General features: G+C 45.1%; 1 protein-coding gene and 1 long non-coding RNA gene across 2 annotated transcripts in view; both read left to right on the top strand.

Moving 5' to 3' along the window:
* The first annotated feature begins 9,612 nt into the window (after nucleotides 1-9,612).
* On the top strand, nucleotides 9,613-10,111 carry LOC135183093 (uncharacterized). The gene is made up of 2 exons (XR_010305405.1): nucleotides 9,613-9,748; nucleotides 9,862-10,111. It is a non-coding gene; the product is annotated as an uncharacterized LOC135183093 (long non-coding RNA).
* Nucleotides 10,112-10,674: 563 nt separating this feature from the next.
* SMAD3 (SMAD family member 3) overlaps nucleotides 10,675-16,300 on the top strand; it is a 91,342-nt gene continuing 85,716 nt past the window's right edge. The window contains exon 1 of the mRNA XM_064157908.1: nucleotides 10,675-11,330. Within this exon, the coding sequence (XP_064013978.1) occupies nucleotides 11,125-11,330 (206 nt within the window). The 5' untranslated portion in view covers nucleotides 10,675-11,124. The remainder of the gene's footprint in view (nucleotides 11,331-16,300) is intronic.

Genomic DNA, 16,300 nt, shown 5'->3' with positions numbered 1-16,300 from the left:
GATGAAAGAGATTGCTAAAGGCAAAAAGTAGCAGCAAGGTCATAAAAATCACATGTGGCTTTGAAAATCTCTATCAAGGCTGTACCCAGATGCCTGAATTATCTTCCATTAACTTTCACAAGCACTTTCTGAGTGCTGAAGCATGTGAGTTTCAATTCTACTCCCAAGTCCAATGAAGGGAAAGATCATCAATATTGAAAAGAATTCCCTTTGATACCTTACAAAAAGCCTTACAAGCACTGATGTGGCATTATGATAAAACCCCCAAAACCTCCCCAAACCAACAAGCAGCCTTCCCTAGGCAGCTTTGAGCTTTGGTTTGAAAACTTGATGCGGATCCAAATTGTGCTGGTTAGCTCACCCTGAAAGAAAAAGAAAATATTAGTGTGGGATCCCAACATGTTACAATGAAGCATCGTTGGAGGTTTCCTTAATTTGCTCAGTATCTCAGGTCAGTTTGTAATTAAGAGCCTGTTCTACACAGCTCTGGTTTCTTTTGCACCACTCCTGCCTCTCACAAGTTTACTGCAAGCCTCACGCAGGTGGTGTTTCTTAAAACCTTCAGCTCCCAGAAACACAGGATCTCAAACTTCATTTCACTTCATCTCATCTTTTATGTGGGCCAAGACAAGGCAGGAAACATGAACCCTTTGAGATGCAAAAATGGAAATAGTGTTATTATTTTTATGTAATTGCTAGAGCTGCAAGCCCATTCGATGGCATGCTAGGGTCTTGACTCGGGAGCTTTGAATGCTCGAGTGGGTAGTTCTGCCTTTAGCCTCCATATCAAGCACTAGGCTGTGTGCTTAAACTCTTAAACTGAATTTGATTTGGGTTTGGTTTTAATTGAGGGCAGTCTGCCCAGATTGCTTTCCCCTCTCCTGACAGACTTGGCAATGCATTTCAGCCTCACTAGCAAAGAGCCCTCACACAAAGCAATTTATTTCTCCCCCCCGCCTTAGAATAAATAAACAAAGAGTAAACATCACTCCTCTCACACAGAGGGAACATTTCTTTGTGATTCTCCTCCCCTTCTGTGCCATTTCTAGAGCCCAAGAAGGACTTCAGCTTCATGAAAACTTTATGAAAAATGATTTTTTTTTTTTTTTTGGTGATGGTAAATACCCAGAAGAAGACATAAAGTAAAAAAAGGAAAGGCAGCTTTTTTTGAATGGTACATACAGAGCTCATGGATTCTCTCCAGTTCAGCTGTGCTTGAGGCTCCCCATATTAATGTGACTGTGGCCTCTTGAAATGTAGTGAGATCCCCAGCAGAAACACAGAGCAGGAAGATTGTAGTGGTTTGATTTTCCTTTTTTTACACTTTTCATTTTTGTTTTCCTTTGACCCTGAAGAATGTACTTTCTTGGGTTACACATTAAACTGTCAGGAGGCAAAACCAACACTTGGGATTCTACATGGAGCTTGAAAAGTTGCTCCACAAAGCATGACCACACAGAGTTTCTCCCATAAATCTTTAAGCTGTTTTTCTTATCTGAGCAAGCTATGTATAAATATTAACATATTATTCATGGGTAAATAATTCCATGCCGCTCCTTCCTGCTTCTGCCTTAAAGAGGATTCTTGATTCAGATGAGAGTGACAGTCCCTTTGTGGGGCCTCTTCTGTGTTTCAGGTTAAAAGAAATCCAATTTAAAAAACAAACAAAAAATGAGATTAATGGGACTTCTTAATGAAGTAAACCTCAAAAATGAAGAAGTAAGCAGCCTTTAACTGTTGGGTTTAATGTAGAGGAACCACCACAGAAATATTTATGGCTACCCTCTATAGGAATTGAAATTAGTAAACTCCCACTCAACTTTTGTGGGGCAGGGCTGAGCTCGAAAGCATTTGTTGCCCGGTGAGCGTGCACAAGGGTGCATGTAGAGCAGCCTTAAACCCTGCCCAGGTTCAGCACAAATATTGTAGCAAGAAAATGGTGTCTGAAAAGCAGAGTTTTAATCTGAAACAGGATCTCCCTGTAGTGCTGGGGAGATCAGTTCTGGAACGTTGGACAAGTTGGTTTCTGCTACTCAAGGCTAAGCATAACAAAGGGCAATGAAGCTGGTGAAGGGTTTGTGGAACATGCCTTATGAAAAGCAGCTGAGGGAACTGGATTATTTAGTCTGGAGAAAAGGAGGCTGAAGGGAGACCTCATTGTGTTCTACAACTCCCTGAAAAGGGGCTGTAGTGAGGTGGGGGTCAGTTTCTTCTCCCTAGTAACTAGCAAGAGGACAAGGAAATGGCCTCAAGTTGTGCTAGGGGTAGTTCAGATTAGATATTAGGAAAAAATTCATGATTAAAGGAGTGGTCAGGCATTGGACCAGGCTGTTCAGGACAGTGGTAGTTGCCATCCCTGGAGGTGTTAAAAAATGTGTAGACATGGCACTTGGGGATATAGTTTAATGAGCATGATGGTGTTGGGTTTGATGCTCTTAGAGGTCTTTTCCAATCTTGAAGATTCTGTGATCTCTCCCTGCAGCACAGGTGAGTTTTTTTCATGATAATGTACCCTGAGACTCTCTCTTGTGCACAACCAGAAATGTATTCCTCCAGAAGTGCATTCTTCTCGTAGAGAGAATTTGACCTGCCAGCAGCTGCGGACAAGAGGCCATTGCAAGTGGAACATGTGAAAACAGGAGCCTATTCATAAAAAAATTAAGATATTTATATTTACTTCTTAAAAGTCTTTGCTCAGGATCTTTTTTAAAGTTCAGCTGGATATAAAATGCCCACTTCAAAAGCCAAAATGAAGACTTTAACAGATGTGCCTGGCAGAGAAAAGGGTGTAGACACAGCAAGGAATTCAGAAGGGACAGACAGACATATATGGACATAGGAAAAGAATCTCAAATGAAATGCTTGTGGCTGGGAGCTGGAGTTTTTGTGTTACCTGTAATGAGCCTCTGCTCACTGGGGCTTTGGGATCTGGCCTATTCCTTCTTTTTCCTTCTGGCTGCAGCTTTGTTACTGGTGCTTTTTGTAACTCAGGAGACTATCTCTGCAATTTTATGGGGACCTCAGTCTAGAAAGCAGGGGAGGGAATGTCTTATAAGGAGAAATTTTCCTATAACTGGGTTTTACCTGGAAATTGGATCCAAATTCTGGACCTGGAATTTGGATCTTATTTGAACCAGACAGCATACTTTAAAAATACCAAACTTCATTCTGCAAAACCTGGACCAGGCAATCATGTGAGTGTGTGTGTGTGTGACATTGAGCAACAGCCTGACAGCAGCTACTTGTATGCAAAGCTTCAGCAGCACTGAGCATTTGCAGGTGCTGCCTTCTTGCAGAGCTAGGTGCTGAAAACACTCCACGATGTCAGGATATCTGCATGGCCTGGTGGGTGTCCATAACAGTAGATAATTTTATCTCCAGGGTAATTGAAAGCATATGAATTTTGCTCTGTTAACACATTTGTAAAGATTAGATCAGGCCTTATCCAAGTGATTGCGGTTCAGTTGAGGGCTTGACCTCAGGAGGCTTCTGTGTCCTTGTGTGTGACCCTCCTGTCCTCCAAGAATTTTGCAGGGGAAGATCATGGAATCATAGAACTGTTCCAGTTGGAAAAAAACCTCTAAGATCATAGAGTCCAACCAACAGCCCAAGCCCACCATGGCCATTAAACCACACCCCAAATTGTCCACATGTTTCTTGAACACTTTCAGGGACAGTGACTCCAACAACATCATAGTTTCTCCAGTAAGCTGCTTTATTATCTCTCATGAAACAAACTGATTGTCAGACTATTGATTGCCCTCTCAGAATCACAGAATTGCCTAAATTGGAAATGGCTTTTAAGATCATCAAGTCCAATCACCAACCTAACACTGTACAAATCCTTGACTAAATCATATCCCTAAGCAACACATTTACATGCTTCCTACATACCTCCAGGGCTGAGAACTTCACCACTGCCCTGGGTAGTTATGTGTCTCACATCACTTTCTGGACACAGGTAACCTGTGTTAAGAGGTATCACATAAGATATCTTAATATTTCAAAGCCAAGCCTTCAATGACCAAGGAAAACCAGAATTAGTATTGCCATTCTCAAAGCTCTGCTAGATTTGTGTCTTTGAGGAGGTCCTTCAGGTCCCTGCCCACCAGGACGTCCCGCTTTACTGAAGCAGAGCTCTCAGCAGCTTCCCGTGCAGCTGCAGACTTCACCCCAGGGGAGCAGCCAGACCTCCTGAGAGCAAGATGCACACAATAAATCAACAAAAATTAGAGTATTGTGTGTCCCAGATGGGGCATGGAGGTCTACTGAAGGCCACTTGTTAACCTAAGTTATAAGCAGAGAGGTCTCGAAGTGTAGGAATGGCCTATCCACGGCTCTCTGGGGAGATCAGCTCCAGTTCACGAGTGTCTAGACAAATAATTTGCCAAAATAGGGAGAGTAAGTCAGAAGGATGACCCCAGGCTGCTGCCTTGTATTTTTCCCTTAGGTGAGAGGTGCTGCAGTGGTCACAGAGAGGATTCTGGCTTAACTAGACCTCTGGTCCAAGGTATTTGTGTGATTTTTGCACTAGTCAGGCTCTTGGAGCATGCAGGTGAATTAAGTCTGTAGCAACTCTGATGAATTTTCAACACAGCAACTTTTTATTGTGTTTTGTCATATGTAGTGAGGAATTAATGCTGTACCCTGAAAGGATTTGCCTGAGCTTCACAAATTGAAGTTAACTCTGAAGACATTAACTCAGAATGACCTTGCTTTTCTCATGACTCACATCAGAAGTTATTTTCCTGTAGGTTTGTTCTGAGTGATGAAGATAGGTTTGCTTGCATATAAATGCTGTTCTACATATATATATTACCTCAAGCAAGGAAAGCTCCCACACTTTCCCTTGTTTGTGCATATTATACGTGACACAGATTCAAAGCAAAATGTCATAGCCCTTATTTACAAGTTAACATATGAATATAACCCAATTTAAAGCTATCTCCTCATTTTCTCTCCTGCCTATCTCACTTTTCAGTGGGGCTGCTACTTATGCAACATGCAGCAAATGGAGTTGAGAAGGTCATGGACCTCTTTGTCTGCTCCAGTACTACCTACTATGAACTTAACAGGTTGTCCACCTGTTTCTCTGCTGTTTTGGTCAGTGGTGTTGTAAAATTCCACACACAGGTAATCATAGAATTGTTTTGGTTGGAAAACACCTTTAAGATCATCAGGTACAACAATTCTCTAACTCTATCAAACCTAGGGCTAAACCATGTCCCTCAGCAAACACACCTCTGCATCTTTTAAATACCCGAGGGATGGGGATTCAGTCAGCTCCCTGGACAGCCTGTTCCAGGGTTTGAGAACCCTTTCAGTTAAGAATTTCCTTCTAATATCCAACCTCAATCTCCCCTGGTGCAACTTGAAGCCATTTCCTCTTGCGTCACTTCTTACTAAAGAGAAAAGTCTGATCCCCATCTCACTTCAACCTCCTTTGAGGGAGTAGAAAAGAGCTAGAAGGTCCCCCCTCAGCCTCTTTTTCCCCAGACTAAACACTCCCAGTTCCTTCAGCAGCTCCTCACAAAACCTGTTCTCCAGCCCCTTCACCAGCTTTGTTGCCCTTCTCTGGACCCACTCCAGCATCTGTGTCCTTCCTGTAGTAAGGGCCCTAAAACTGAACATGATACTCAAGGTACAGCCTCACCATTGCTGAGTACAGGGGTACAATCACTTCTCTGGTCCTGCTGGCCACATTGTTCCTGGTACAGTTCAGGATGCTGTTGGCCACCTCGGTCGCCCGCAATGCCCACATAGGAAATTACACTCAAAATTTCAGTCACTGAGGAAAAGAGAGATGGAGACAGGACATTAGAAGCTGATTCTCAACCACTCCTTGACTTTTGAACTAGCCACCACTGCATGTTAAGACAGCACGGGAGTTGTTTCAGCAGGCTCCCCGAAGAACCGTCTGTCAGCTGAGCAGAGCCAGAGAACAAGGTTCTCTGTTCCAACATGCCCCTGCGCTGAGGGTGTCAGGGAAAGCAGCAGGAGCCAATGGAACCAGCTTTGTGTCTGCCCTAAAATCCCTCACTCCCTTCTCACTACGTGAAGGCTATAAAGGGAACACAGAGCAAAGCACAGAAGCTATTCTTCAGTCTCAGAAGCTGTTAAAAATATTTCTAATAAAGGTAGATGTGTGTGTGAGCCTCAGAGAACACCTTCTTGTTCCTTATGCTAATTTTCTATCGTTCCCAAATAAGAGCCCAGTTTTTGTTCTTTGTGAAACTAAAGCTTAAATTCAATTTCAATTCTCTTTCTATTCACTGAGTGATCCAGTTAATAAACAAGGTGTGTCGAGATTAATTTTCAGTCATGAAGGTGCTAGTGTGTTAGCAAAAGGTTAAGAAATGCAAGATAACCATAAAATGTGTGTTTGTTTTTCTCTTCAGGTACATGGGTTCCTCACATTATTGCAGATAGTTATCTTTATTTTCCAGTAAAAGCAATCTGCAATAAGTGAACTCCCTGAACTTGTGCTGTACCACCAAGAAGCAAAGATAACGACTTCTAAAAGGCAAAGGCAGAATTGTATCAGAAATAAATGCATACATTTATGGCTTCCAAGACATCAGGCATTTTGTAAACCAGAAAACAGATCCAGACCATGCAAAACTGGGATGGTCCTATCTTTTCCTGTCCGTTAACTTTTCCACTATGAGCGTGTCCAAAACTCTCTGAAATAAAGGTTGACTGTCTAAGGGGTTCAGAAAGTCATATTTTCATAGAACAGTTCATTCTGGCAGGTAACCTCAGCAGGCACACAAGCTGCTCCATAAAAACTAATATCCCTAACCTTAACATCTCATTCTGTGCCCCAAACTCAAATATTTACTTGTTTTCAGTAGTGTTCACAGTGCTGCTGTGGCCCAGTTTAGCTCAGTGATTTACTGCCTACGCCTCATAAGATGGTAAGCAAGCGAAGTCCCAGTTTGGTTTAGTGTTTAGCAAATTCTAGTCACTCTTTTGCCACTAAATCACTGTAAAAGGGTGAGCAAACCACTCAGCTCTTTCTCTCCTTCCCCTTATTCAAATGCGCCCAGTCGATTGCTTGCGATATGACTGTAACAGAGTGAAGATTAGGCCACGAATACGCACAGAAAATTCTGGAAGCCCTGCTGAACTGAGGTCACAGCATGGGTTCTGAGTGCAGAGATGAGATTGGAGTAATGTTGCAAACTTTCTGGATGAAAACAAATATGGGAAGGTCCCCATGATTTTCTAGAAAGAAATAGATAGAGTCCCCAGTGGAAATTTGCACTGAGATCACCTTGACATGCTATTGACACGCCTGGTCTGAGAAAGGTCCTTCAAGATCACCCTTCTTCTGGGTTTCTTATAGTTGCAAACTATAAGTAGTTGGGTCAATAATCAGGAACAGGGAATAAGATTGCTTCAAACTTCACCACATTTAGAATAGTAATAGTTATTTATTTCTACAATTAACATGTTTTTAACTTCACCATAACAGAACAGAATCATAGAATCTCAGAATGAATTGGGTGGGAAGGGAGCTTCAAAGTCCATCTAGTTCAAATCCCCTGCAGTCAGCAGGTACATCTGCAGCTTAGAGCCTCAACCAACCTGGTCTGCAATGAATCCAGGCATGGGGCATCTACCACTTCTCTGAGAAACTTAGGCCAGGGTCTCTCCACTTCAGTGTCAAAAATGTCTTCCTTCTCTACAATCTGAATCTTCCTCTTATTTTAAAACCATCGCTCCTTGTCCTGTCACACCAGGCCCTGCTCAAAAGACTGTGTCCAGCTTTCTTCTTGGCCCCTTTAGGTACTAGGAGCAGGTGTGGATCTGTTGGAGGGTAGGAGAGCCCTGCAGAGGGACCCTGACAAACTCGATGAGACTGAATAAGGCCAAGTGCAGGGTTCTATGCTTTGGCCACAGCAACCCCAAGCAGTGCTACAGGCTGAGGACAGAGTGGCTGAGACCAGCCAGAAAGAAAGTGACCTGAGGTAGATAGTAGCTGAACATGAGTGTGCCCAGGTGGCCAAGAAAGCCAATGGCATCCTGGCCTGGACCAGGAACAGTGCGGCCAGCAGGACAAGGGAGGTTGTTCTGCCTCTGGACTCAACACTGGTCAGGCCTCACCTTGAGTGCTGTGTCCAGTTCTGGGCTCCTCAATTCAAGAGAGATGTTGAGATACTGGAATGTGTCCAGAGAAAGGCAACGAAGCTGGTGAGGGGCCTGAAGCACAGCCCTGTGAGGAGAGGCTGAGGGAGCTCGAGGTGTTTAGCCTGTAGAAGAGGAGGCTCAGGGGGGACCTCATTGCTGTCTGCAACTTCCTGAAGGGAGACTGTCGGCAGGTGGGGGTCAGTCTCTTCTCCAAGGCAAACAGTGATAGAACAAGGGGACACAGTCTCAAGTTGTGCCAGGGGAGGTCTAGGCTGGATGTTAGGAGGATGTTCCTCACAGAGAGAGTGATTGGCATTGGAATGGGCTGCCCGGGGATGTGGTGGAGTCACCATCCCTGGAGGTGTTCAAGCAAAGCCTGGCTGAGGCACTTAGTGCCATGGTCTGGTTGATTGGCTAGGGCTGGGTGATAGGTTGGCCTGGATGATCTTGGAGGTCTCTTCCAACCTGGTTGATTCTATGATTCTGAAAGGCTACCAGAGACTCTTCCTGAAACTGTCTCTTCTCCAGGATGAACAACCTCAACTCTCTCAGCCTGGCCTCAGAGCAGAGGGCTTCCAGCCCTCCTAGCATTACTGTGGCCTCCTCTGGCCGTGCTCCAACAGGTCCCTGTCTGTGCTGTGCTGAGGACTCCAGAGCTGATCCCAGCACTGTTGGTAGGATCTCAGCAGAAAGGAGCAGAGGGACAGAATCCGCTCCCTTGACCTGCTGGTCACAACCATCTGTGTTTCATTTGGTTCACATTTTCAGGTCATTCTCAATAGTAGTGAGAAAATACTTTGTGAACTGAAAGTTCAGATTCTTCAGTAATCACCAGGTATCAGGAAGGAAGCCTTTTCAGAAAAGGGTTTTAGTGTAGTTAGTGTCAAAGCTTTTTTGGTTTATTTTAGAGGTATTGAGGAACTATTTCCTCAAACGATGTTGGGATCACCTACAGGGGTTCCACATCTTCATATTTCAGGCATCTCAACTGAGGCAGCCAAAAACTGGGTCAGGGCAACACTCCAAAATTTTAGTGGTGAGCCTCCAAAATTCAAGACACTTAGGGAATGCATGTTGGGGAATAATATGAAAATGCTGGAGAAGGAAGAAAAAAATAAAGAGAAGGGAGTATTTCATGGTGCTCAGTACCTCAAAATTCAGTGATGTCGATCCGAATGAAAACGTGCTGCTTGTTTTAAACCCCTGTGAAAGCCCAGCCAGTTATTTCTGAGCTTCATTCAGGCCCTGTTTGAACCCATGGGTTCCTAACTTACCGCAAGGCAATCTATAAGGCTGGCTGCTTTGAGTGCACAGGCATTTTGGATGCTAGCTTTCGAGGAGTCTCCCCCACTGGGTTGCACTGGAACCTGGAATATGAGAATGTGGGTTGGCAAGAACCTGTGTGTCCGGGAAGTGCTGCACAGCCCTGCGGGCTCACCATCATCCCTTCTGATAGGATGGAGAAAATCAGGAAGAAAAATCTCCCAAAAGCACAGAATTTGGGAACTGAGTCCCCCCAGACTTTTATCCCGGGCAGCTGTAGCAAGGAGTTGTGAAGCAGCTCAAGCTCAGAAGCATGAACTAGCCCTGGTCGAGGCACCTGGTAGCTCTGCAGGTAGCCCTCAGCCTCCTTGCTGCTGGCCAAGCTGCTGTGCAGGCTGTTTAGAACCGTTTTGGGGTGGTTTATCAGAGAACTGGAGACATGGTTTGTGCTTAACTTTCTTTTAGGGCCTGGACATCCTTTCAGCACGGAGGGGGCGATGCTAGAGACTGGGGAGTGTGACAGCCCAGTCTGGCCAGCGATGGAAAGTTAGAAACTGGAAATGACCTGGCTGCCACCCTGACTCAGCCAGCCCCAAAGCATCTCTACAAAACACCTAGATCTGAACAAACTGCTGTCCTCTGACAGAAATATTCTGTCTGAGAATTTCTGACCAGCTCTGGTAGTAAACATCTCCAGGGTGTCGTTTGTGCCTGATACAGGGTAAAAATTATTTAGGTACCTGGTACTTGGGGTGGAAAGATGAGGGAATGGAATAGTAAATTAAAAGGGGCTGAAGGAAAAGCTGCCGATTGTCTGAGCAGGACTGACCAAGTTGTGTTCGGCTATCTCTGTGTGCAAACACACCTTTCCACAGAGGAATAAGCTGTGGGGTGGAGCACATCCATCCCACCCTGCCCGAGGACCCTTATTTTTGCTGCCACCCCCTGCAGGGGCTTTCTCCTGGGCTTTTATGGCCGGGCTGACCCACTTGTACACCCGCGGCTCTGAGCGGGACGGAGCTGTCACCCCCGGCCGGCTCGCCACGCTGTGGGTAGGCCAAGGGGCTGCAGCAGAGCCCCCGTGGGGTGAGGAGCTCCTTCCCTTTGCGGCGGCCTTGAGGGGATCTTCCTCCCCTGCGCTCTCAGTGGTCTCACGGAGGCAAGGCCGGGGGCTCCGGACGCCGCTGAAAGGGCTGAAGGAGGGAGTGCCCCGTCCTAGGGGCCTCTGCTGGGAGTGCGGGGGTTGTCGACGGAGGGGAGAAGTAAGGGGAGGGGAGCGGAGTTCCCAGCGGGCTGGCCGCCTCCCCGCCCTCCCTCGGCGGCGTGAGTGAGCGTGTTTGGGAGGGAAGGAGGGGGTGGAAGCCGGGCCGGGGCGGCCAGCAGGCAATTTGCATGAGAGACAGACTGGGAATGAGCTGGAGTGGGCGCCTCTCCGCGCACACAGAGCGGGGCAGGAGGGGGAGGAGGGAGCTGCCGCCGCCGCCGGGGAGAGGCGGCGAACTCCGGGCAAAGTTTGGTACCGCGGGCCCGAGGCGCTGAGGCAGCGGCGGGGCGGGCGAACGGAGCGGAGCCAGGCCAGGCCAAACCAGGCCAGCGGGGCCGGGCTTTGTGCTGCCCGCGGCGCGGCGGGGCCTGCGCGGAGCGGAGCGAAGCGGCGCGGAGCGGAGCCGCGGGCGGCGAGAGCGGAGCCAGCAGCAGGGCGCTGCCGGCCCTGCCGGGCGAGCCAGCATGTCCTCCATCCTGCCTTTCACTCCTCCCATCGTCAAGCGGCTCCTGGGCTGGAAGAAAGGGGAGCAGAACGGGCAGGAGGAGAAATGGTGCGAGAAAGCGGTGAAGAGCCTGGTGAAGAAGCTGAAGAAGACGGGGCAGCTGGACGAGCTGGAGAAAGCGATCACCACGCAGAACATCAACACCAAGTGCATCACCATCCCCAGGTAAAGGGGCTTCACGGTGGCGGGGAGCACACAAAACCGGGGCGCCCCTCGCCGGTCACAGCAGCCCCCCGCCCCGTTCCCCCCTGCGGGGAGAGGTCGCGGCAGGGCGGGTGCGGCGGTGGGGCCCCTACCCGGGGTGGGTACGAGGGTGCTCGGAGGCCCTCCGGTAGCAGCTTTCTCCCTAGGGATTCGGCGTGTTCTTGGTACAGGCTGGTGGAGAGCGTTTGTTTTGCTCTCCAGCCCCGCTGCGCTTTGGTGCGGGGTTGGTTCTCCCCTGCATGCTCTGCTCTGGCTCTATATATAGTTCGAGGAAAAAAAAAACGTAACTGGCTGCAGAACTGAATCCCTGTCTAGCAACAAGAGGGGAATGTAAGGGAGAAAATATGTCTCCAGCCGAGATTAAGAAAAGAAAAAAGTTGGAAGCACTATGGATTACAGTTATTGTGGATACTCATTGTCAAAAGTTTCAGCCTGTTCTCTGGTGCTATTATATTCAGGTTTCCTTGTGATTAATGTACCAGGGAAATGGTTTTTACTTGGGGTTGCTTGGTTTCTTCCATATTAGCTCGACAGATACTACTCTGGGAAGGTGATTTCGGAGCCCTGCTGTGCATATGTTTTCAAATGACTTTTTGAAATCGGCAAGGCAAATGGAATAGCTGAAGGGAATTGCTTGAAGTTAAAAAAAAAAGATCATGTAAGGAGAACTAGAACTGAAAAATGTTTCCCTCCCGTTTTTTGGATGAATATAGATTTTTCAGCCAATCCGAGTCTGATCCACAAATCCTTTCTAAATCATAAAGGATGTGGCTCTAAGTATCCCACGTAAGAAAAACATTTTCCAAGTAACTTTTCAAATCGCTCCCCCCCAAGTGGTGTTTTATTGCTGAAGATCTGTTGATGGCTGTGAGCTCGGCCAGATGACTTCAGAGTCTGTTGCTGATTGTCGTGTGAGGGTGCTTTTATTTTATTTATTTTTTAAAAAATTATTATTAAACAAAGGCCAAAGTTCATCCCAAATATTTGAATGCTGCGTAATTGTGTGCTTCTGCGTGAGAAGATATCTCTGTGTGTGTGTATTCATGCTTCTCTCTCGCACAAACAAATGTATGCTTTCTTGGTTGTCAGAATGATTTAATATGCAGTAGCTAACACAAAGCAGCATCTGTTGCATGAAAAAGTGAGGCAAGTAGCTTAGAAATGTGGATATTTGGAACTCCTCAGATTTTCTAACAACATCTATAGTAGTTTTTTTATTAGGAAAAAAAAAAAGGAAAAGTAAAGTGTTTTTTTTCCTTTGTCTTTCTTTTTGTGGTGAATGACTGTGGCTAAGTTTTGGCCAGCAATACAAATAGACCTCTCAGCCTTTGTTAGAGTTACTCTCTCTTTGCCGAGCTGAAACAAATCAAACCCGTAGAGGTACCGTCCGGTACAAATGCCTTTAAACCTATGTTTTTAATTTCTTGATAAGCTGTGTGCTTTCCACATAGATAAGACCCTCTTTAAACCACCTCCCTGAAATACTTAACCGTTTCAAAAGAAGAAAATAACTTGAGCAGCCCTACCGATAGGACCTGGGTAATGTGTATAGCAGCTGCTGACCCGTTAGGGAGTGTGAAGCCTCTTGGTACATCTTTTACCTACTAACAAGGTGGTTTAAATACTTAAAGAAGGTTTTGGGGCTTTATGATTCCAAGGAAGCCAAAAGAAAAAAAAAAACGTGGGTGGAGTACAATGTTTTAATTTATAAAAATAACTTTAAAGCTTGAAAATAAGTAACAACACAAGCAGATATCACCAGTCATCAATGTTGCCACCTCTAGACTAAATTTTCTTGGTGGTTCCCACGGTGCAGAAGTGAAATCTTTCTCTTAAAGGGAATCTGTACAGAAATTAAGAACATTAAGGAATTTAAAACAATGAAAATTGTTCTCTTACGACACACAGAGTCTGGGTCCTGCAGATCTTAAACTTTGGTTTGGAGGAAGTGTCAGCATATTTTGGTGGTAGCTCCTTGTGCCTTGGCTCTAGTTTTTAGACATGACACTTTGTATGTACTTTTATTGTTGCTAAGTGTGTATACTATGGAGCTCCAGATGGGCGTGGTTAGGTTAGTCTGGGCTGGACCTTCTGCAGCAACTTATCGAGAGGTGATACTGATCTATCAGGGATTGGTAAATGGCTTGGAAATGGGAAACATCTTATCTAGCAGTCAGTGGAACTGTAACCAGGCCTTGTGACTTCAGGAGCTATGTCTTTCTGGACTGCCCTGTTTGTCCTAATGTATCTGCGAATCTGGTTATCATGTCACGTGAAATTAGTGTTTAGAAGATAAATTTAAGTCTGATTGTCATTTGATTGTTTTGTTGGTTTGAGTTTTTGTTATTTCAATAATTCTACATATTTACTATTTAGTCAAATAAGTGTGTTGAGGAGGAAAAAGTGGGGGAAAACTATCATCATGATATTGTGTATTGTCTGTAGTGCATCACTAGACTGAGTTACAGTGGAGCTATGACAGTGATGACTCTGGCCCAGCAGGAGCAGGGTAAGTCCAAAATTAGCTGTTGTATCCATGAGACCAAGCAAGTTTCAGATGTAAGAGTGCTTGAGCTTTGCAGAAATATTGCTGGTGGGAATAAGGGCTACCCAGCAAGTTCCCATTGTGAGCAGGTGGGGTTGTTGAAAGAAAGAACAGGAAAACTATTAATGTTTGTTGTAGGGCTAAGGAATGCCAAATGTATTCCTGCTGTCACTTTTATCTACTTGGAACCAGAAGTCCATCCTACATTTTTATCTCCTGGTGGATTATTAAGCAATGATAGTTTATTTGCTTGTGTGTTTGTTCAGCATGTATTACTTTTCCAAGGGCTCCTTATAAGATGATGTGACAGACATCTCAGATCCTAGGTAAGAAGAACCTGTGGCAGACAATAGAAGGTTGGAGAGACCTTCAAAGATTTCAATATAATGCTCTGCTGGTAGGATTTTGCCTTTTTTTTCTTTTTTTTCCCCTCCTGATGGAGCAGGAAGTAATTTCCACCTGAGAAACCTACCAGTCTCAGACCATCTGATTGTTTCATGTTACTAGTGCTGGACAGAATGGCTACTTCAGAGGACCTTTAAAGGTCATCTAGTCAAACCCACTGCAGTGACATCTGCAACTAGAGCAGGTTCCTCAGAGCCCCAAGCAATGTGACTTGGAATGTTTCCAGGATGGGGCATCTCCCACCTCTCTGAGCAAACTGTGGTAGCACAGCCAGGGAGTTGAGTTTGTGGCCTCTCTGCTTTGCTCTGTGATCAAGCTTAGACATACTCCAGCTGCTGTCAGACTTTTTTTAGGTTTCATGGCTTTATTTGCTTCTGAGGCCAAACAGCGTGGTAAGGGTGGAATCTGATGGCAGCAAAGAGTATGCACCTACGGAACTCCCTGAACTTAATCCTTGGGAGAAGAACGCTGAGCTTCTAATTCCCATCTAAAGAGAGACTGTACTGTGCCCTTGACAAACCATCAGCATTTTGCCCTAGAAATAAAGTGTGTTAGGCTGAACTGTAATGAATTTTTAACTCTTTAACCTATATAAGATTTGAACTGCAGAAGCCAGGAGTGTGTGATGAGCAGTTACTAATTCTGAAGACTGTGCAGTCTTGACAGTATGGAATGAAATAGTAGATGCTTTGTTTCAAGAGCTTTAGTGGTACTATGTGTATTAAGATATAAATCTCATGACATTTTGTAATGTATTTTCATATATATGTTTTTCTTTTGAGCCTGTTACTGTATTTATTTGTTTATTCTTGTATCCTCAGTGGTTTTAGGGAAGGCAGGATTCTTGTATGTAAGGAGCTCATTTTAAGTGGTATTGGTTGGTTGGTTGTTTGTTTTTTTTTTTTATTTAGAAAGTAGTTTGGAAGAGAGGTGAGTGGTGTTTCTTGAGGAACTCATCTAATAAGGCTAGAATGTACCGACTGACATGGAAACATATTGCATTTACTTCTTAAAAGCAGCTGAACAAGGTTTTCCTTAAACAATTTGCATGTTGGTGGGGAAGACCCGGAATAATAAGTGATTCGAGGAACCTCTTAGATGTGACCACACCTTCTGTTGTGTTGGTAGTTGGACCATGCAGTGTTCACTGGAGTTGACTCTGTTCTTAGGATTGCCTTGACACCAGGAAAACTGTAAATAAAAGTGGCAGAGGCTGTATTCAAGACCATGAATAAGTTCTCTGAAACTGTTACCTATCTGATGCCAGTAGTGAACAAAGGGCCACTCTCATAGTTTTGTGTGTCCATGGGCAAATTTCTATGTTTTCAATGCTAGTTTTAAACTGCCTGGTTTTAATTTGGCCTATCTCTGTATGTTAGGAGTTTCAATATTGCATAGACCTATTGAAGAATGTCTATACTTAAACTGGAGGAATGGTGTAGCACTGGAGATGGTCACAGCATAGTCCCTGTGAGCAAACAAAATCTAGCTGCCATTATACTTACTAGCTCCTTGTTGCTGGTGGTTTTACTGCTGCAAAACTCTCTCCACTAACCTGTGTACTGGCTTAGCTTTATGGGCATGTTTTTACAGCCCTATCCTAACCTTTGTGCTGCCACAACTAGTTTAGCTGCAGCAGTGATAGCTGTAGGGTAGACACTGCTATACAAATCTGTTTGTAACCAGCTTTTGTGGACCTCGTGTGACTTTGCAGATCAGGTCTAAAGGTGAAAACATGGTAAATACATACAGGCCATTAGTCAGGAGTGCTTTCTGCTTGCACTCCTGCTTGCCCAGCAGTACCTTTCTCGCCTTAGAATCATTTTGTTTGTAAAAGACCTTTAAGATCATTGAGTCCAACTATTACCTTTCTCTAGCAAGAGAATACCTCTAGGGACGAGGATTCAACCACCTCCACGGGGAATCTGTTCCAGAGTTTGAGAACTGCTTCAGTGAAGGTTTCTTCTTATATCCAACCTCA

This window comes from Pogoniulus pusillus, chromosome 17, assembly GCF_015220805.1.
Source record: "Pogoniulus pusillus isolate bPogPus1 chromosome 17, bPogPus1.pri, whole genome shotgun sequence".
Lineage (NCBI taxonomy): Eukaryota > Metazoa > Chordata > Aves > Piciformes > Lybiidae > Pogoniulus > Pogoniulus pusillus.
The sequence above is the reverse complement of the archived record's forward strand: the minus strand, read 5'-3'. Positions and strand labels throughout refer to the sequence as shown.